At 52.4% G+C, this 21,562-nt stretch overlaps 1 protein-coding gene across 1 annotated transcript in view; it reads left to right on the forward strand.

The window, feature by feature from the left end:
• The first annotated feature begins 2,443 nt into the window (after positions 1–2,443).
• LOC131492396 (liprin-alpha-1-like) overlaps positions 2,444–21,562 on the forward strand; it is a 40,496-nt gene continuing 21,377 nt past the window's right edge. The window contains 11 exon segments of the mRNA XM_058696024.1: positions 2,444–2,525; positions 4,013–4,212; positions 4,484–4,648; positions 5,036–5,374; positions 6,903–7,049; positions 8,620–8,754; positions 10,310–10,393; positions 12,786–12,917; positions 14,211–14,273; positions 15,503–15,582; positions 17,363–17,582. Of these exon segments, the coding sequence (XP_058552007.1) occupies positions 2,444–2,525; positions 4,013–4,212; positions 4,484–4,648; positions 5,036–5,374; positions 6,903–7,049; positions 8,620–8,754; positions 10,310–10,393; positions 12,786–12,917; positions 14,211–14,273; positions 15,503–15,582; positions 17,363–17,582 (1,647 nt within the window).

Consider the following 21,562-nt stretch of genomic DNA (forward strand, 5'->3'; position numbering starts at 1 on the left):
TTGAAAAAAAAAAAAAAAAAGAAATGGGAGGAACTGGAAAGATTCCTGTGTATTTACGGATGTCACATTTCATGCATTACCAATGAAGGGTGAATGCTTCATGATGGCCTGGTGTAATCAGTACGATTGCTTCGTCATGGCCTAGGAGATACACGGGTGAATGAATGGTTACAAAGCTTTTCTAGCCTGCAGGTTTACAGCCATATTCCTCATACAGTCTGGACACATTCTTACATTACAAAAACGGCCTGTGATAGTAGGCTGGGAGGCATTTTCTCTGGGCGGGGACAGAGAGAGGCCTGCCAGAAGGTAATGTCATTTTTTGAAAGCCAGGTTATGGAACAACACGTTATTCGTTGTATGTCAGATCTTACTGCCCTTATGCCCGTGTGAGGATAGGCCGTCCAAGTGCACACAATTCTCCCACACGACGTTCCTCCTGATGACCGCTTAGGTGGTGGTGACACACATGCGCCCCGGGTGGCCTGGCTGCACGCTCCCTCGATTTTCACGCAGAGACCTGTGCATGGCAGGCGAAGTGGTTCACTGAGCACCTTGGTGAGGATTTGCTGTCTGGAAAGTGGGGGTGGGTCCTCACAAATGTGCTGATATGCAGACCTGCATGGGGTCGGGGGGACCCGCTAGTTGGGGCAGTCTTGGGCCTTGGGGCCTGGCGGTATGGGGGTGGAGGTGGGCACTGTCTGTGCAGCTTTCCAGAAGGGCCTTTCTGTTCCTGGCCAATGTTTCCATAGACGGCTGGCTGGCTTTAGTCCCAGCGCCCTTGTCATGGAAGGGTCCATGTGGGAAAGGAGCCGAGACGCTGGCGGATCAGTCCTGGTGGCAGCGTGCTTTCCAGCGATGCCACTTCCATGCCGCCTTCCTCGCCATCCGTCTGCTTCACCAGATCTCCTCTCTGTGCTGTCTTCTTCTGTGACCTCCTCTGGGCTTTTCTCTGTGCTCTTGACCTTCTGTAGGTTACGCATTTTGAATCCCTGCATCCCCCAACTCTTTTTCTTTTTCTTTTGTTTCTTTTTGCCATATGCAGAGTCTCATTCATGAGTTTCCTGATTGGCTGTGTCATAGGTCCTGGAAATCACGCACGTCGTATGGACAGTCATCTCTAGCAGGGATTTCTTGATTGTGTTGGGCTTGATGGTTTTCCCAGAGTTTTTTGTAACGTCCCTTGGCATCTTCGTGACTTTCATAATGTTCCCTCTGTGGTGGTTCTCTTTGGTAGCATTGACTGTCCTTCTTTTTTTTTTTTCAACGTTTTTTTTTTTTATTTATTTATTTTTGGGACAGAGAGAGACAGAGCATGAACAGGGGAGGGTCAGAGAGAGAGGGAGACACAGAATTGGAAACAGGCTCCAGGCTCCGAGCCATCAGCCCAGAGCCTGACGCGGGGCTCGACCTCACGGACCGCGAGATCGTGACCTGGCTGAAGTCGGACGCTTAACCGACTGCGCCACCCAGGCGCCCCTCATTGACTGTCCTTCTTGTAAAGTGCCTGTGTCATGAGCCTCACAGATCCTCGTGGCCCCTGGTCCGCAGGCAGACTTAGACCCGCTGCGTTCCGGAGCGAGTGAGCCGCCAAGACACGTTTGGTGGTGACCTGTGGGGTTCTGGGTGGCCAGGACATTGTCCAATGTTAGAAGAACTTTAGAGGACAGTCCCTTGGTTTCAGCGTACTTCCTGAGTTGAGGGACAGAGCCGGGATGGAACTTGTCTAGGGCAAGGGCTCTGGTTGTGCAGCCAGACCACTGGCCACTGGCTCTTGTTGCCTTCAGGACCCTGGGGTGAGCTTCCTACACAGGGCCAGCCTCCCTGATCACACCCTCACCTGTATCCGCTCAGTCGGTAGCTTCTTCACCCCTTCCTACCCAACATCTTGGTGCTCACTTGTCTTTCTCGTGAATAAATGTCGTTTGTGGCATTTTCCCCCCGACAGGGCATCTCCTTCTGCATGAAAACCTGTGCAGGCAGCCATGGTCTCCTCACCTGATTTTCTTGGGTTTTCACTCTTTGTGTTGGAGTGGTTGACATGCGGTGGATGGTGGTTCCTGCTTCTCTGCAATCTTCTCTGGGGCGTCTGGGAAACCGTGTGCTTCCTCTTTGTGGTAGAAGCTGCTTCTCCTACCGTCTGGACCATTTGAAAAGCCAAACCCCTTTCTAAAATCACCAAGCTATCCTGTGCCTGCATTGAAATGTGCCAGTTTTTGATCCTTCCCTTCCTTCTGCCTTACGTCGTGATGTCAGGTCTTCACTTGTCTTGCAGTTTGAGTTGAGTCTGCAGGTGTGCCCGTCTCACAGCAGTCCTACATCCACAGAGATGCCACATCTTCCACACGAGACACAAAGATGTCTCACAAAGAGCACCAGGTTTTTGCATGTGCTGGGGTAGCCGCAGCGAGAGCTTCGAGAATTTCCCTTTCCTTGTGCCTCCATGGTCCTCACGCAGGCCGGCTGGCAGCTGCAGCTGTGGACCTCAGTACATGTCAGGCCATTCAGCCTTTTCTTGTCATACCGTGAGTCTTCTCTGCATCGCGGGAGCACGTCCAGCATCCCTGGGGACACTTCAAACGGGTCCCAGGCTGTAATTAAGGTTCATGGTATTGCCCCTAACATGGTGAAAATGACGCAGGAACCCTGAGAAATCACTTCTCCTGTGGTGCTTGATTTACTGGAGAAAGGAAGTGCTTACCAAGAGCTGAGTAGCAGATTCGTGGATTCGTGCAACACTTGAGGGGACCTCAATAGCAGCAGGAGGTGGTGCACACTTCCCCCAGAGGACAGCGTCTGCTACAGTTCGTGTTATGCGGTTAGGACTAATCCTGCGTCTCCACATTTGTTTGCCTTTCTCTTGACTGCAAATGGCACCATGTAGGTACGGTCAGTTTCTGTGTGCAAAATGATACGTTTTATCTTGTTAGAGTAGGTTTGTGTATGTTTTCGGATAGGAAATGCTATAATAGCCTAGTATCTGCGTTTATTTCATGCACCCGTGGCCTCCCTTTTACTTACTAGTTTTGATACTTCGTAGCTGCTCAGCTCATCTGCCAGTCTTTCCAAAAGTCACACATCTCCAGAAAAGTTTCCAATGTATTTATTGGAACAAAAATCCCCACATAGAAATGGGCCTGCACAGTCCTACATCAAGGATCAGATAGGCTTCTGTGGGTTCACCTTGTCAAGTCAGATTGCAAGGAACGTGGTCAGTTCTGTGGTAACATTCCCGTTGATTTGGAAAGGGTTAATTTATGAAGGAACTTGAAGTATGTCACCAGTTTGTCCTTGGATTTTCTAGAATGGCTGAAATCAACCACTCTCTCTTTGGAATGTCAGTTGTTAAGTTAACGTTTATCCCTTCGTTTGTCCTACAGAGACAAAAGCTCTGGGGTGCCTGGGTATCTCAGGGCGTTAAGCGTCTGACTCTTGGTTTCAGCTCAGGTCATGATGTCATGGTTCAGGGACTGAGCCCTGCACCGGGCTCTGCGCTCGACTGACTGGAGAGTGTGCGTCCACCTCCTTGGAGCCCACCTGTACCCCATGTCCTGGGCGGGCGCTCAGTATTGGCGGGAGAGAAGCCCCACGCGGGGTGGTGGGCCCTGGCATCACTCTCCTCAGAGACCCTTCATCCATAATATTTCCTGCTTGACTAAGGAAATAAGTCGTAAACTCGCCCTTTCGTCAAGAGTCCTACCATCATTTTTGAAAAGTCCATTGGGTATGGTTGAGTCTGATTGAGCCAGGTGTTCAGGCTAAGACAGCAGCTTTTGACTACCGTCAGCCTTTCCCCGCTGCCGCTCCACAAGCCTGCTTGCCAGACGAGGCCAGAGGCTGGGGATGGGCAGCAGGCTTCTCGGCCTGTTGCTCCCGAGTCAGCAGAGCTCCTGAGTCCTAGACCTGCCAGGCACCTGCAAACGTCTGTCCCCTTGAGTGTCGGTCCCTCCGAAAATCCCCGGGACTCCTGTGGGTGGTGAGGAGGGGACTGGTGTGTGTGATGCTACTTGAGGGTGGTGGGTGCTGGGACTCTGGAGGGCCACGGAGGCCTGGTGTGCTCTGGTAAAGACCCCCTGTGTCTCTCCACTTTTGTCCCCTCTCCGACCCCAGGAGTGTGCAGCTCTCGCTGCAGAGCTCCACACCTGCAGGGAGCAGCTCGTGCAGAGAGAGGAGGAGATCGCCAACCTGAAGGCGGAGAGAAACAACACCAGGGTCAGTAGGCGCACTGCCAGGGTCTTTCAACACAGGACACCATTCAGTCCCCTTGTCCACATGTCCCCATGGAGTTGGCTGGGACCTATTGTTCTCAAACCTTGTTTGATCCGTGAGGAGGAGTGAGGCTATTTTAACACATTCGAGGGGATGGCTCCCTACCTGGGCACTGAATTGAAGGGATTCAGACTTGGTTTTGCATTTGGTGAACTTGAGGCCCGGAATTGAAGTTGTTCTTGAAACACGCTTTTCCTTTTGCCTCTCCCGCTAGGTGCTCCTGGAACACTTGGAGTTCCTAATCTGCAGACACGAGAGATCTCTCAGGAGAACATTGGTGAGGCGACAGGCAAAGACTCAGGCCGGTGTGTCCAGTGAGGTGGAGGTGCTCAAGGTCCTCAAGTCCATATTGGACAACGACCAAACGGAGGATGAAACGGTGTGCCTAGCCACGGTGGTTCTCAATTTGTGCACATGCTGTGTGTTATACGCACGCTTTGTGTGTTTGTGTGACTGGAGTTTCCTTTTCATCTTCTTGAATTCTTGTGAGAAGACAGGTCTGTATGGTTAAAAAGCAGTAGTTGGTGGAAATGTTGTGTGTATCGATTGGCTAGTACAAATTGCATAATGTGATTTATTTCGGGGAAGATTTGTCTCCAATGTAAAATGGAAAGCTGTTAACAAGCAAGTTTGTGAACAGGAGCATCCGTGAAAAACCTTACCAGCATTCTGTCATGTTATTTGAGGCGAAGGGGATGTTAGGGTAACTGTATAGTAAGGACTAATGAAACACCTCTGTGTACAAACTCTATCCCTTTGTTTCCAGGTAAGAGAGCAGTTACGTGTGGCACTGGAGGGGTGTAGTTTCGTAGAAGAAGAATTAGGGGCCACACGCAGAGTTCAGCTCCAGACATCATCACAGGATTTGATTGGAGGGGGTTTCCTTTTTATGCATTGTTTTTAAAACAACATATGAAGACTAGCAGTGGGGGCCCTCACATGTTGCTTCCCTTTCTGAGTTTCCAAGGTGCAGAGCCAGATGAAAGAGCTCCTGGCTACCCTGTGCACTCTCATGGCCAAGCTGGAAGAGGACCTAGCCATATCAAGGAAAGACCTCATCCGTTCTGAAGCAATGAACAGCATATTACAAAGAGATGTCCGTGAAGTGAGTGTCGGTTGAAATGGCCACGCCGTCGTCTAGCCAAACGTGGGGTGTTTGGTTCGGCCTTGCCCAGTGTGTCCTTCGTCTCCCACGGGTTTTGAACGTTTGGAGTTGGGTAGAAGTAGCAGCAGAACGGGACGTGACTCCGGGGCCTGGGCGGGCTGCCTCCCCGTCTGCGCGGTGGAATCTGTCCTCCCTGGGCTCTCCCCTGCCGAGGCCTGGCGGGCAGGTGGCGGAGTGCCCTCGGGTGTGGAGTGTGGGCCACCTGAGCTTGGCCCATGCCATGCTCTCGGTCCGTTTTGGGAACACACTCGGCACGTGAGAAGAAGCGTGGTGCTGCCAGGTCGCTGCCGGGGGCACGACCGTGCGAGGGCGGCTCTCCCGAGGGGCCGTCACGGCCGCCTCTGCCGCCCTGCCCTCCTGCCAGGGGTTCCGTGCTCCTGGTCGTGGCGGTCAGAGTGAGCGAGGGGCAGCCCGCTGCTCCCGGTGTAAGGTCATGGAGGAGTGCGGCCGCTTCTGCACGTGTGGTCGTCGTGGATGGGAATCTGATCCTTGTCACAGAAACTAGTAAGGGTGGGATGGTTGCTCTGTGCCTCCTCCTGTCCCTGTGAGCTGCCCTTTGTGGACAGTCCCCGCACACCCCACCCCCAGCCCGTCAATGCCACCTCGGGAAGACCCTGTCAGACCCTGTCAGACCCACGTGTACGTGCACGAGCAGTCTGTTTAGTACCTTAGTGTGGGTGAGGCCGTGTCCGAATTTAAAACAAAAGTATTTGCAGAAATTATATAACCCATTCAGTGAAGTTGTTGTTTGGCAAAGGTGGGGGGAGACCCCGCAGCAGAGTTCAATATGCAGAGAGTTTAGAAAATCATTTCTTAGGACTCATCACTTTCACTCTTGAGACTGCTGACATAAATTGCTTAGTAAACACAGAGGGCTGGAAGAGGAATCTCTCGGGTGGTGGACAAGAAAGGCAGGGCAGGACGGTCTGGTTTCATTTGCAGTGTCAGATACCATGGGATACAATGTTGTTACAGGGTTAGGCTATAGAAGATGACTTCCAGTTATATGCAAGGTGGAGTTTGGCTTCCTTTTGTTAACACTGCTGCTTCAACTTTGTGGGAATTGGATGAGATTTCCCCCACCTTTTCCCCGGAGAGGGGATGGTGTCTCATGGTGCGTGCCTCCAGAGGCAAGTCGCTGTTCTGTGGAAAGCTCAACGGTGTCCGGAGGCAACCGAGGTTGTGACTTCCGGGAGATTTTATTATCCATTTGTCTTTGAACACATGGGAAAGAATAAGCCTGGGTACCTGGCCAGAATCCCGAGCAGCCTCCGCACTGTCGGCACAGAGCCTGACGCGGGGCGCCAACTCACAAAGCGTCACCGGCTGAGCCACCCAGGTGCCCCGAGGATGCTACTTTTCTGTTTGTTTGGGAAATGAGAATTTCGCCCAGTTTTTGTGTCTGGAGTGTGTTAATGTGTCGTACGCTGATTCTTTCCCTGTTTTCCCTCTGAAATACCTGCTGTAGGCCATGGCCCAGAAGGAAGACATGCAAGAGAGGATCACTACCCTTGAGAAGCGCTGCCTCAGGGCACAGCAGGAAGCCACCTCTCTGCAGGACCTCAAGGATAAACTTGAAAACGAGATCGCAAAGAAGGACTCTCTGCATCGACAGGTCGTTGGTTTCGTTGAACTTCATTCCACTTTTATTAATTACAAGTCAGGTTAAGGACCAAGTGTCAATGTCAAGGTTTTAGGATCTTAGAATCTTGTGTTGACCAGCGGGGTTACTTCAACGTCCAGGGTTTAATTCTTTCGAATTTTATGGAAGCATGTTATGGGGCTACCCTCCTTGGTTCCTTCCTTGTCTTGTCTTAAATGCACGTTATTCTGTTGCCCGTTAGCACTGTTTCCAACTGAGCAGGGAGTAGCCGGGAATGTGTAGGCACTGGCCATTTTGGTTAGTACTTGAGATCGGGGGGATGGCAGGTGCAGAAGCACAGTCTGGTGTGAGGATGTGAGACCCTGTGTTTTGGGAAGCCGCACGGCTCTTCCTTGGTTGTCTCAGGTCATCCGGCATTGAACAGGAAAACCGCATCCAGCTTCTTGGAAACAGAGTGAGTTTGCCTGGTGTGTTTGTCAAATGTGTCAGTCGACCCAAAATGATAATCAAAGTGAAAGACTAGGAAGCCATGAAAATGACATTGAGGAATGCTGTTTGATGGCACGTAAGATGTTCCAAATCATGAGTGTAAAAGGCAGATCGTGAAATACTTTGTGTACAGCATGTGATTTATATTCTGAGGGTTTTAAAGCATGAGACGCAGTCTGTATATACACACAGAGCTATATGCACTCAGAAGATGGAAGGAGTCTGTGGGAACAAACGTTAACCTGGCAAAAACCTCACCTTATACATGATTTTTAAAATGACTTTATATGTTTTTAATGCTTATTTATTTTTGAGAAAGGGAGCCAGAGTGAGAGAGAGAGAGAGAGTGAGCATGAGCAGTGGAGGGCCAGAGAGGGAGACAGGGAGACACAGAATCCCAAGCAGGCTCCAGGCTCTGAGCTGTCAGCACAGAGCACGAGGCGGGGTTGACCCCATGAGCTATGAGATCATGACCTGAGCCGAATTGGCCGCTTAACCGACTGAGCCACCTCGGCTTCCCTAAAAGTCCTTTAACAAAAAATCTCGTGTCTAAGTTTTCCACGTTGAAGTTTTCCACGTTTTTGGTCAAGAGGGAGAGTGCTTTTGTTGAATAATGGTACACTTCCAAAAAGAACTCAACTGGCATCAGGCATGCTCTCAGAAGCTCTGTGCTGGCTGATGTGCCCACCTCAGAATGTCCTATGGAGCGAGCCCTCGGACCACAGTATAAATATGTTCACGAAGGGTTAGGACCGAACCCTTCCCTCCTTAACTTGTCAGGAAGAACGAGCAAGCTCCTCCAGAAGATGGGTTTTCTTTAATGTGTGGGAACTTTGTCTTTTGAAAGACTTCTTTGAAGATACTGAAGAAGAGCAAAGAGTTTGGCAAGACATGTTTTGCGTAGTGAAACGAGGACCAAGGCAGTGGGTGACTCCTTGCAGACAGGAAAGGTTTACTCTGAAGCACCTCCCAAACTGTTGGCTTCAGTCAGAACGAACAGTAGATCTCTGCATTTAGCTTTTGTTTCACTTTATTAAAAATGGAAACGGAGAGAAGACTTGCTACACTTTGATGCTTTGCCTTCATTTCCTAGACTGCGGATCAAAACCGCCAGTTGCAAGAGCGCCTGGAGGTGGCGGAGCGGAAGCTGCAGCAGACCCCGAGGAAGGCCAAGTAGCTGCCCGAGGTGGAAGCCGAGCCGGCCCAGAGGGTGGCCACCCTCTGCAAGGTGGGGCCTGCCTTTCCTTCTGGGTCCCATGGTGGGAATGTCATTTTCATGGCGGTCCGTTCTTGTATCTCATTTCTCACCGGTAACGTCGGCGTGCCAAATTCCGCGACCCAGCTGAGATCTGTTTTCGGTGCTACTTTGTCTGAGATCGGAATGCTTTTCAAATGGCAGGCATCATCCTCAGTTTTGTTCCCTCCGGTTTTGTCCGATGTGTGCTGTGTGCCGTTGGCTGCATCTAAGACTCACTGCTTTTCAGAGTTAAGTCAGCGACTCAAAGCTCAAGGTAGTAGCCTTGGGTAAGAGAAGGACAGGGGTGCCTGGCTGGCTGAGTCAGTGGAGCTTGGGACTCTTGATCTCAGGGTCATGAGTCTGAGACCCCGTTTGGTGTAGAGCTTACTGAAGAAAAAAAGAAACCAAAAAAGCATAGAATTTTTCCGAGAAATGAGAAAATCCTATCCTCTTTTCAACACAATCGTTTTTATTTAAAAAATTCTTAAATGTTCATTTATTTTGAGACAGACAGAGAGAGCGAGCATGGGCACATACATGAGCAGGGGAGGGGCAGAAAGAAGGAGATAGAATGCCAAGTAGGCTCCATGCTATCAGCACAGAGTGTGACACAGGGCTCGAACGCCCAAACCTTGAGTTCATGACCTGAGCTGAAGCCAAGAGTCAGAACCCGACTGACTGAGCCACCCAGACACCCCTGTAAGAAATAAATCTTTAAGGAATTCACTCGGAGGTTCAACAAATAGAGTCGAGGAACGTGCCAGACACAGTCCCTGCCCTCCCAGCTCTCATAGCCCTCACCACCCACAGAGGAAGGCAGCAGTTGAAGAGGTAGTTTCCAGACATGATGTGGTCGGTGCTGGGATCGAGTGATGCACACAGGACGAGGGAGCACATGACTGGGCAGCCAGTCCGTCCTTCCGGAACCTGGGCTGAGGGAACCTGTAGCAGGGAGCCTGTCGGTGCTTCTGTGTCACCGGTTCCAGTGCAGTGAGGGTCCCAGTGGGAAGGGGGTGGTGTCATCACGGGATGCTGACCCTCAAGGCTGCCATCAAGTCGGGCAGGCGGCATTGGGCACCCATAAGCCCAGGCTCCAACAGAGCCTCTCCTCCTTTGTGATCTGCATGTCAAGTCTCCGTTTGTTTTCTCGCCTGTCCTCTCTCCTGTCCCTGGTCAGCCGTGTAGCCCGACCGTTTGTCTTTGGACACTCTGCTGCTGAGGAAGCTAAATTGTTGGAAGTGACTTCCCAGCTTAGGAAGCTAGCACGCCTGTTTGCTCTTTCTGCTTGCTGCTTCCTCCTGTCCGTGCTGAGTGGCCAGGGGTGTCTCCCGGGGGACGAGGCACCGTCCAAGGATCCGGGAACCGGGGTGGGGACGAGACCGTTGCCTACCCCCGGTCACCAGCATGGAAGCCCACTGCTTCCCACTGGCACGCATGAGGCCTGTAGGGACTGTGAGCAGGCGGAAGGCCGCTCACAGCATGTCGTGCGTAGGCACAGCGTGTGGTGTGGGGCCGCCAGCTCTTCTGACCCCGCTGTCGCCCACAGGCCGAGCAGAGGCGTGGCAACATCGAGGAAAGGCTGCGCCAGATGGAGGCCCAGCTGGAGGAAAAGAACCAAGAACTGCAGCGGGTACGTGTGCGAGCAGAGCAGCCATGCACCTGGCAGTGGTTGAGGATGAGGCACAGGCTGGGGGTGTGGGGGTAGGGAGTGGTCCCTTGTTTCCCACTTCTCCCCATGTGGACGCCAGGCCCCTTCTCGGTCCCATCAGGGGTACAGTGGACTCTTGTGCGAGTTGGATGCTACTGAACACTCCTAGCATGTGGACAATGTTCTCTGGACGCTGGGGCCCCGGAGGCAGTGCTGCCTAGGGGTGGAGGCACCCGCACAGCCCACTGTGCCCACCAGCTCATTAGCAGCTACTCACGGTTGACGCGGGACCTCGTGGGTGTCCCTTGGCCAAAGCGGAGGTACTGGCCTGGGGTAGGGCAGCCTAGAGGAGGGGTCTCCTTCCTTAGGACATGACACTGAGGTCCTGAAATCAGGTCACGGGCCTGACCTTGGTCCCCACATCCTGAATTTCTACTTGAGATGAAAGGCACAGGTCAGGGTAGATGTTCCTAAGAAGAAGAATAGCGTAATCGAGCCTTGACGAAAGGGAGGCCCGTGTCCCTTGAATCCCCTGAGATTTTTCCCTGCGGTAGCTGGTCAGACGTCAACGTGAAACACCCAGGAGACAGAGCAGGCAGCGGCCTCCCCATCTTGGGACGTCCATCCAAGGCCATCAGGTTTTGTTTTCACCAGAAAACTCGAAACACTCACCCTTAACTTACACCAGAAACTCGTGTGCTTGGCCCTCAGGGTCAGAGAATAAAACATGAGTTCTCGCGGAGTGAAGCTTCTGATGCCAGCGTGAGGGCTCGTGTTGGCCGACCCCAGCCTGCCATGCCACATGCACACAAGCGAGCACAACCAGACGCTAGCCTCTTGGGCCGAGAATTCGACCTCACCTACTTAGAGAAGCACTTCATTGCCTTTAGGACTGTATGGTAGTTTGGAGGGACAGGTGTTGAGATAAGGATTCTATTATAACTGAGACAATCCGACCCCAGCCTGCCATGCCACATGCACACAAGCGAGCACAACCAGACGCTAGCCTCTTGGGCCGAGAATTCGACCTCACCTACTTAGAGAAGCACTTCATTGCCTTTAGGACTGTATGGTAGTTTGGAGGGACAGGTGTTGAGATAAGGATTCTATTATAACTGAGACAATTCCAAGGACACTTTTAAGCTGTTTTGCTTGAAAAATACTTGGGTGCTGATCCCTTCTTGTGGGGTGACCAGGGTCTTTTCCAAGTGATGGCCGTTGCTGCGTGTTAGGTGAGGTGGTCGTGCTTTCTGTTGCCTGCTCCCAAGGAAAGAGGTGCCAGCAGGTGTGGCTTAGAGATGAGGAAGCCCGAGCATGGAGGGACTGTCCATTGCCTAGCCTGCGGGTGTGTCCTGTGGGCTCTTCCTCCTCCCTGGGCCCCCCGACTGCAGGGCACATGTGTAGTCCGTACCCCACGGCCCTCCGCCCGGCAGGAGCCCCTGAATCCTGCCGGCCTGTCCTCGGCGCTTCTGTTTTGGGTTAATTCAGGAGATGCGGCAGAAACGAGTTTTTAAACCAGACGATTGATGAGAGTTGTATATAACACAGACCCGTGAACTTTGCGGTTACGTTCGGAAATTACTTGAGGTAATTTGTTATGAATTTCTAATACAAGTTCCATTACAAAACGTTCAGGAGATGTGGGAATTTCACGAAAAACAGGTGAAAGTCTTTCTCACCACTGAATCTTTCCCAAAGTGGATTTTTTTTATCTTTCGGTTTTGTCAATGGATTCATTTCTTTCCCCCTGAGGCCAGATCCGAGCTTCTGTTTCCGCCCCGGAATATTCCTCCTCCTGTGTCTAGATAAGCTGATCCCCTTAAGAATATGCTCTTTAGGGGCGCCTGGGTGGCGCAGTCGGTTAAGCGTCCGACTTCAGCCAGGTCACGATCTCGCGGTCCGTGAGTTCGAGCCCCGCGTCAGGCTCTGGGCTGATGGCTCGGAGCCTGGAGCCTGTTTCCGATTCTGTGTCTCCCTCTCTCTCTGCCCCTCCCCCGTTCATGCTCTGTCTCTCTCTGTCCCAAAAATAAATTAAAAAACGTTAAAAAAAATTAAAAAAAGAATATGCTCTTTCCTGCATGTACATCTGCCTCCTGAGCCCATCTGAGAGCTAATAATGAGGACATTCGTGAGGGCCCATGTGTGTTTTGTTTCCCAGAAACAAAGGCACCTGCTAAGTGATGACCCCTGGGAAGCAGGTTCCTGCGTTTCTGTGTCCCGGGAGGTCGGTGCTGGCAGTGAGGCACAAGCACGCCCAAGAGTGCCGTGGGAAGGGGCAGCCGAGGATGGCGTGCGTGTGGGTCGCACCGCTGGTCATTCGCACGTCTGAGCCGATGTTCGCACTTTTGCTTCAAGCCTGCGTCTTCTCTTTCAGGTAAGGCAGAGAGAAAAAATGAATGAAGAGACTAATAAATGTCTGTCGGGCACTATTGACCAGCTCCTTTCCGAATCTGACGAGCGTCTTCAGCGTCATCTTAAGGAGAGAATGGCTGCTGTGGAAGATAAGGTAGGACATGAGAGACAGCGGCTGAGTGCCCCCGTCCTCACAGAGGAGACGCTCACGTTGTGATCCTGAGGAGCAGCGTGGAGCAGAGGCTAACAGCCACTGTAGAAAGTAGAAATGATTCTTTCACGCGGAAAACTGCAGGCTGTTACCCACTGTCTGTGTTAAGTTCCCAGTGTCCTGTCCCTGCCCGACGTATGTGTGCGGGAAGGTGCGTCTTACTGTCTAGAAGAGGAGTATGGTCTGGGGAGGGCCCGAGAGTAAGTATGTTAGGCTTTTACTAACTGAGAGGTAAGGAGTAAGCTAGCTTCATGCTAATCAAAGATGGGCCCAGAAACAGCCATAGGCAGTATATAACTAAGGGGAGGGGCCGTGTGTCGATAACCCTTTGTTGATAGGACCCGGCAGTGGCTGGATGTGGTCAGCAGGCCCTCGTTGGCCACCCCTGTGCTGGAACCTTCAGCCTGGTTCTTGTCTGGGGAGCTAATTTGTACCTCTTTTGTCCAGACGGACCGGTAGGAGTGCGCAGTTCTGTCAAGCATTTAAGCAGCTGAAAACAGAGTTTCTCCTGTTCCATCTCCTGCCTTCCCTCTTTTCATCTGGGTTGGAAAGAGTCTAAGCCTGGACTCTTACACCATCATAACGGATACACTTGAGGTGTAACGGGAGGGAAGCAGTATCATAGGATCTCTGTGAGAGAAGCTCTGGTGGTGACAGTTGGGTGCGGACCTGATACTACCGGTTCTGGTGACACCTGTGTCCCTGTAGATGAGCCCAGAATCTTCCCTAAGATGGGCACTTGGAGACACCAGTGAGCAATGCTAATTACACGACACACTTGTTTTGGGTAAAACCCATTATGAGGTGCGTTATTATACCCCACGTGAGGTTCTACCTTGATCACTGGGGCCAGCCTTTAGGTAGAATAGTTGTATGTGAGATTGGAATTCTATGTACGAAACTTAGGTCAGGTTTCCCAAGTGACTGAGGCATCACAGACCCTAAAAGCTAGTACGAACCAGTGTACCTGCTGCAAGTAAACTTAGGAACTTGTCATACTTACAGTCAGACAGTGATCCGTGAAGAAATTGTACATGGACAAAGCATGAGGAAAGGCTGTTACTGCAGTTTCACAGACAGCATTTCACTCTGTGGTCATGTGACCCTGTTCGTTGGTATGGCCATCCACTCCATGACTTTTCTGTGGTGCTGCGTTATTGTAAAGAGAAACGTAGGCGTGCTCTAGCATGTGGAACGTTTGAAAGAATCAACACTAAAGGACTGTACCTTTCTCAGAAGTCTCCGTTAGGAGAAGTGGGCAATCTGAAAAAACAGTTACAAGAAACGCAACGTGAGAAGGTATTTCCATCTCTCAATCATTCAGTGATCCCTTGAGACTGGAAAGGAGCAGGTGACCTCTGGGGCTGACACTTCCTCCAAGGCGAGCCACCACTGTGCTTTCGAGGGGCCCCACGCTGGCAAGTCTGAATGGCACGCATGTGGCGGAGTTGGAGCTGTGCAGCCTATGGGGTTCAGATTTCTGAGTCCCTTCGGGGGTCCGCTCGAAAGCTAAAATGTTCACGCAAACCTTTCGTTGAGTGCAGCGTTGCCCAGCAGGAAGGTAACAGGTGACACGGGTGTCATCCCAAGGATTCTCGCGGCTGCATTCGAAATGGTCAAACAGACGGGTGATGTTAGTTTTCATGTAGCCCGATGCAGGCAACGTATTATTGTATCATGTAAATAGTATAGACATGAAGGAGCTACTCTACAATGTTTTTCCACATTCAGTCCTTGCAACCCACGGGCCGTCTCACAGTTCCATCCCCTGTGGTCGGGACCAGCCCCACTTTGGGCACTCAGTTAGCCACGTGCGGCGGTGTCTGCTGCCTGGGACGGCACTGCCTAGGGCGTTGTTGTGTGACCGAAGGTCCTCTTCGGTTTTGCTCCCTGGTGCTGCGTGTGCAGACGTGAGGCTGGGCTGCGGAGGGTCCACGAAGGAGCACGTGCCTATTGCACAGAAGGGCTATTCCCCCACCGCCCAGAAAGTCCTGCTCCTCTCTACATAATTAGGAACAAGTGTTAGTGGCTCGGTGTTTCTCCTCTGTAACCTTGCTAGGCCTGTGACCTAACTGTTCAGTAGGGTTTAGGACGTTCACTTGGTGATCCGGGTGTTTCCTGGAGGACTCTTGGAGACAATGGTCTTGGGGTTTGTAACTGCTGAATTTCCCCATCGTGTAATGAACCTACAGTGTTGTATCAGTTTCAAGTAGACAGCATACCGTTTCACCAATTGCACGCGTAACTCTGTGCTCACCACCATCACTGTGGTCACCGTGTGTCACCATACAGAGTCCTTAGGGTATCACGGACCGTATTCCCTGTACGGTGCTTTTCATCCCCGAGACGGCCTTATTTGATATCTGGATGCTTATGCCTCCTAATCAGCATCACCTCTTTTGCCCACCGCCCCTACTCTCCTCTCCTCTGGCCACTACCAGTTTGTGCTCCGTGTTGAACGGACTCTTGAGGCAAAGAATCGTTAACCTTGCTTGCAGTGAGTGTCGTTGTCATTTGCTGCTTTGCAGGATCGGCTTCTACAGAGCATGGAAGCACTGAGGGCTGAATTAAAGCGGGCAAGACTGAGAGGCTCTTCGCTTCACCACGGGTATGACATTTCCCGGGTCACAGATGTGTTTGAGATGCGGCTGGGGGCGGCTTCCCTCTGTCACCAGTATGACCTGAACCAGCTCATGGTTCCAATGTAGAACCGTGGGTGTGCTATGGTATGACCCGAACCGGATCAGAGTTACACACAATAACCCTGAGCGTGTTGTAGTCTGATGCGATCCATTTTCCAGGTACCACCTAACTGATGATGGGGCGGGGCTGGGGGGGACACTGCCCTTCACCGTGCCTAACATGAACCACCTCACAAACACATATGTTAGCACCTGCTGTGTATCTTCTAGAGGAATCCTTTGGCCGAATGGGCAGAGTGACTGGATGTAGCTCAGGGAGCCGGTAGCTTCGTAGTTGGCAAGAGGGAGAAGTGAAACCTCATTGCAGAGGTTAGGTTTGGAATCTCAGGAGACCGGGAGGCATGACAGAGCTCACAGCCATGGGAGGAGGCGTGGAAGTTAGGGAAAGTTCTGTTCGTGTTTGGGTGGGTTTATTTGCGGCCTCCCTCCACCGAGTGTGGCAGTGATGGGGTGGGGCTAGGAGGGGTCCAGCGTGCCAGATTCGGACCCAGCGTCCCCGGAAGCTGTGGTCCCTTCGGTAACACCAGTGGGGTCACCATGGGAGTGGACACGTGGCCATGGTTGTGAAGGTCACCTTCACATTGGTGGGGTTAGCGCAGTGCTCCCAGTTTCTTAGCTTTTTGAAAAGAGTGGAGAATGACATGTAATCGCTTTAAGTCTGTTGGGACATTGGTGAGTCGCCTGTGAGGGAGCGGGTCAGCCGGCTTGTGAGCTGCGTCCTGCAGACAGTAATTGTCAGCAGGTATTAAAAGGTTTGCTTGCTTCTTTGTAAGAAATAGGTACCAGGTGAGAGTCATTCTGGTGTGACAGTGCCTCGAGTAGCTGACTGGGCCCCCTTAGGTGCAGGCTCCTGCTCCAAAAGCAGGCCCACTCAGGCCGCACTGGGATTTGTGCAACGGAAGTCAGCTTCTCTTCTTTTCCAGAGAGCAAGGAGCCACTGGACTCCCGTGCAGGGTTCAAGTGTGGAGGGTGAGCCCGTGGCTGAGGCCGGGCACGTGGGCTGGCGGGTGCTCCTTCACAGCTGCTGACCGCTTCGTGCCCAGAGCCTTTGCTGAGGGGAGCAGCTGACAGCCCAATTAAGTGACTCCACCCTAGGGGCTCGGGGCTCCATGGAACTTTTCTGGAGACTTCTGTGGCCAAGGGGGACATTTGTCTGTTAGTCTAACTGCACAGAGGCCAGAGACGCTTTTGCCTCCTGTGTACGGGAGCTGCGAGGTGTGGTTCCCAAGGATCCTGCCGCGGATGCCCCTGGGGCGCCCGAAAGTGGCTGGTGGAGGAAAACCTGGGGTCACCTGGCATCACAGCGAGGGCCTTGGCACACGTGGTCCGATGGCAGGTGAAGGCCAGAGGGACGTATAGGAGTGCTTCCCGGTCAGTTGGGCAGGAGGTGGTGCAGACACGCTGGATGACAGCTTGACTGGGGGCAGGCGCTGCTCCACCTCGGGGACGTCTGGGCCGCGGGGATGCGTTGCACCTGCTGGGCCCGGGAGACCCTGTCTCCACAGGACCCGGCTAGCGGGCTTGCACTGGAGCCAGGGGCAAGGATGCCTTCCTTGGAGACCTTTTTCTGTGACCTCATTTTCCTAATTGACGGGTTTTGGCCTGGCTGACAAAGTCCCCTTTTCTTTAGATAACAACCTCGGTGTGTGTGTGCGTGTTTGTTGATTGTTTCCCTCCGTATTTCAGGCGGACGCACGTCAGCAGCATCCCAGCTTCCAGGTTCCGTCTGGCGGACAGCCCCACGGATGCCAGCAGCAGCAGCAGCAGCAGCGCGGTGTTGCAGCGCCGCCGGAAAGGCCGTGTGGCCCGTCTGCGACATGAGCCTTCCAAGGCAAGGACCTCCATCCTCTGGGGGCTCTCGTGGGACCCACCTGCCAGCTCCAATGTCACCTGCCTTTTCCTGTCTGTGAGGCTCTTCTGGAACTAAAGGACTGATAGGCTGCTTTCTCCTTGCCGCTTCCCCCATTCTTCTTTTGCTGCCTTAGAATTTACTTTTGAGAGCTTTTGTTCTTTCTTTGTATCAAGTAGCAATGTGGATTAAGATAGGACCTAGTGTTAAGTACAGCACAATGCAAATTAGTAAGGGTTTGAAACGCTAATGAAGGTTAAATGAACACGTGTATTCATCCTTAAACAACAAAGAATTCACCTTTGGAGTCTAAGTACTTTTGTCCTTTGTCTCTTCGGCTGCGTATATTTTTATATATTTGTGTAAGTTGTGAGCACCTGTAGTCATGGAACAAGTTTGGTGCAGACATCGTCCCAGAGCTAGGGTGCAGCATGACTGAAAAACCCAGATGAGGGGCGTCGGGTGGCTCAGTCGGTCAAGCGTCCGACTGCTGATTTCTGCTCATGTCACAATCTTTGGGTTTGTGAGATCGAGCCCCAGAGCCCCGCAGCCCCGCATGGGGCTCTGCGCTGACCGCGCCTAGAGCCTGCTTGGGATTCTCTCTCTCTCCCTCTCTCTGCCCGTCCCCCACTTGAAATAAAACAAAGAAAGCAATAAATAGATAAAAAGTCAGAGGAGAGGCCTGCACCCCTATGTGTGCACAGTGTAGTGAGAAGAGACCAGCAGCGAAAGGGAAGTAAAGGCGATATGTGTGTTAGTAATCTATTTCTGTTTGACAGATGATTGACAAGTCCCTAGGTGGGCACCTGTGGATAGCCCCAGAGTCCAAGGGTGGGTCTCTGGGCACTGCCCAGTGTGGCAGTGGAGAGAGACACAGAACTGGCAGAGACCAAGCGGTCACGACAAGGTGGAAGGAGCTCAGTGAGCCAGGTGCTCAGGGAAAGGGAGAGCGGTGGCCTGGTCGTGCTGGGTGGGGCCAGGCAAGGTGGAGGCCGAGGAGCACGGTGGTCTGGTCCAGGAGCCCTTGCGCTAAAGCCCACTCGCCAGAGTTCCAGAGTCTGTGTAGACACAGTAGGGGCAGCTTTCTGGAGGACTTGAACTCTGGTTGGGAGCAGAGACGCAGTGCTAGCTGGAAGGAGACACAGGGTAAAAGTTCTGTGGTTTGTGTTTTGTCAGTTTGCTGTTTTGCCCTGGAGCGTCTGTGGTCAGTCGTGGCTGGCTCGTGTTGTTTCTCCTGTATCTTCATTTGTCAGTAGATAGTCGGGTTTTGCCCCAATAGTGATAAATTGTCATTAGCGTATCACTGTATAGTACAGGTGGATACGGGTTTGATCTAGGTAATAATCTGTAAACGAAGTGTTTCTTCAAAAGACATAAGGCACTGAGCATAGCTGAACGGAAGCTCGATACAGACAGCACGCTTTGCGGAGCCGACGCTCGTGTTCAGGACTCCAAATCTCATGGGCTTACTGAGCACAAGTACTGCCTTCTACACTGAAACTCAGGACTCCTACAAGTGAAGCTGTCACCTGCCCCTAAGCCCGTTTTTATCATGTACCTGCCCAGGGCACCCTCCTGTAACCAGCACAGTGATTTGTGAGAGGTTGTCACTCAAATTCTAGGTCAGGATTTCACATTCACGTCCAGCAGGGCATTAACAGAGTGGGTTTGTTTGGAGTTATACAAGGTGTTGCGGGAACTTCGGCATCCCCTAGGGTGATACTGTAAAGGTGTAACTTGGTTTTCAACAAGGAGAACAGTTACAGGAAAGTTTAGAATAGGCACCTGTTAGATGTCTTTGTTCGGCAGGATGCCATGTTTTAATGAGTTGTGTATGTTGTAATGGAGTTTTACGTCCCTGAGTGATAATTGGTAGCGTCTCTGGTAAACACACGTTTACATGTGTGGTGGCACAAAGTTCTGCTTCCAGTCGTGGTTGTTTCTAAATCTTCTCTCAATTATATCCATCCTGTTGTTCTCTTTAAAATATGTTTGCTCGTTTTGTCTTGGAAATTTTAACTTCCTAGTGTGCAGTAAATCTGATTTCTCTTCCTTTCTTTGCATGCCTCTGTCAGCCTAGTGATGTAAGGAAGCATCGGAGGAAGCGAAAGGGTTTCGTAGTGCAACCTAGCCGTGTTTGTCTGTGGTGTGGGGGAGAGTGCCCGTCTCTTCACAGTGAGCACCACAGCTGGGTAAGGACGAGCGGCTGGCGTGTGCGGGGAAGTACAGGAGCCACTGGGGACTCGAGCGTGGCGGCCGGTTTCCACGGTACCTGCGACGGCCACCAGAGCTCGCCGTTGTCTCTCGTTTGTGTCTTGCTCGCTGCGCTGCGTACTTAGTTCCATGAGACATAGAAGTTTCTAGGAAGAGAAATTACTGAAGCAGAGCCATAGAGTTTCGACTTCGGGATAACCGCTTTTGACAGCCGTAGCCGGTAGCATTCAATGAGCTCTTCGGGTTCGCCACCTGGTGTGTGCAGTGGTTTAGGATCCTGTTACCTGGCCCTCACAGACATCCTCGCGAGCCACAGCTTGTGTGGTTAGCCCATTTCCAGATGTGCAACCAGAGCCCGAGAGCCCGGGTCCTGTGCATGAGGACACTTTGCAGGGCAAACACTGGCCAAGAAACCACTCTGCCACATACCCCACCTTTGCTCGGGCACCCTTCTCCCATTTACAGTGCCCCTCACTGGGACAGGACACCTCCTGTGTCCAGGGGACAATGATGTGGGTGTGCCCATTCTCAGGGGATGCGCCGTGCCTCGGGTCGGAACCCTCGACCAGAGAGTCCGCATCATAACTGGGATGCCTTGCTCCCTGGATCGTACCCCCATCCCAGACCTTCCCAGCCATGTGCTGACAGGGCCGTGCCTCTGATACAGAGCTGGGCGGCAGCTGGGGGAGCCCCTCCACTGCAGAGATGGTGTGTCCGTTCAGTTGAATTCTCGCGTTCAAGTGCCAGTTCGGTCACTGGTGGTTTTGTGACCGGGGTGTATTAATCACCGTCTTTTTCTCCTGCCTTGCCTTCCTGGTAAGTGAGGACAGCGAAAGAATCATGGCCCTTGGGGTGTCCACACACTGCCCATCGGTGAACGGTCCTCAGAGATCAGGAGCTCACATCGGCGACGGGGCACAGGGCACGCCCTGCGTTCTGCTGGCTCGTGCTGCCTTTTCCTCTGTGGCAAGCCTTTCTCAAGGAACAGAGGGTCGTGTGATGAACACCCAGGCAGGACGGCCTGCTCCCCCAGCTCACTGATGGCTACTTGGAGGGCTCTTTGGAGGTTTTGGGGGATGAAGTCTAGGTGTATGTGCAGTGGGAGTCAGGTCCATGCGGACAGGGCCAGCACGGGCATTGCACTTCCCAGCTTTGCAGGAGTCTCCCGTTTTGGCTGAGACTGAATTGGCCCATAGGCACAAGTCTGGCAGGACCCAGTGCTAGGCGGGGGCCTGTGTGTGGACTGCGCTGCGACACAGGGGAGGGTGTGCTCCCGGAACCCTCCGTCTCTGCTCACCTCATAGCCTGGTCGCTAGTGTGGCTGCCTGTCCTGTTCCGTTTTGGCATTTGTTTTCTCCATATACTTGCTTCCACCTGGGTATGAAATCTACTTGCGTGAAGCAAGTAGCAAGCAAACCCTGTTTGGATTTCTGTGGATAATTTGTAGCCTGTTAAGGTAGCCTTTTGTTGTCTGATGATTCTCATGGAAATCAGGAGAGGAGGCAGGTGTCTGTAATTGTTGGTTATGCTTGTGTCTTCCCTGAGCTCAGCTCCACTTGGTGCTGACCGCCATGGGTGTCCCGAGCCCCATGCAGCTTCGGAGGTCCTGGTACAAACCCAGTTGGCTGTGCCTGTCTCGCCAGTCCTACACGTGTGTCTCATGAGATCCGGCCCTGCCTCACCACCAGGACCTGTCAAGGGTCATAACGCTGGCGGGTCCGTGGCCCCACGGTCCTTTCCAGGGCCCACAGCCACATAGCCGCAGACCCACAACCTGTGACAGAAGGAAAAATGGAGTCAGAAGGGGTTCATTTGTCGTGACG

Source organism: Neofelis nebulosa, chromosome 13 (genome assembly GCF_028018385.1).
Source record: "Neofelis nebulosa isolate mNeoNeb1 chromosome 13, mNeoNeb1.pri, whole genome shotgun sequence".
Taxonomy (NCBI): Eukaryota; Metazoa; Chordata; class Mammalia; order Carnivora; family Felidae; genus Neofelis; species Neofelis nebulosa.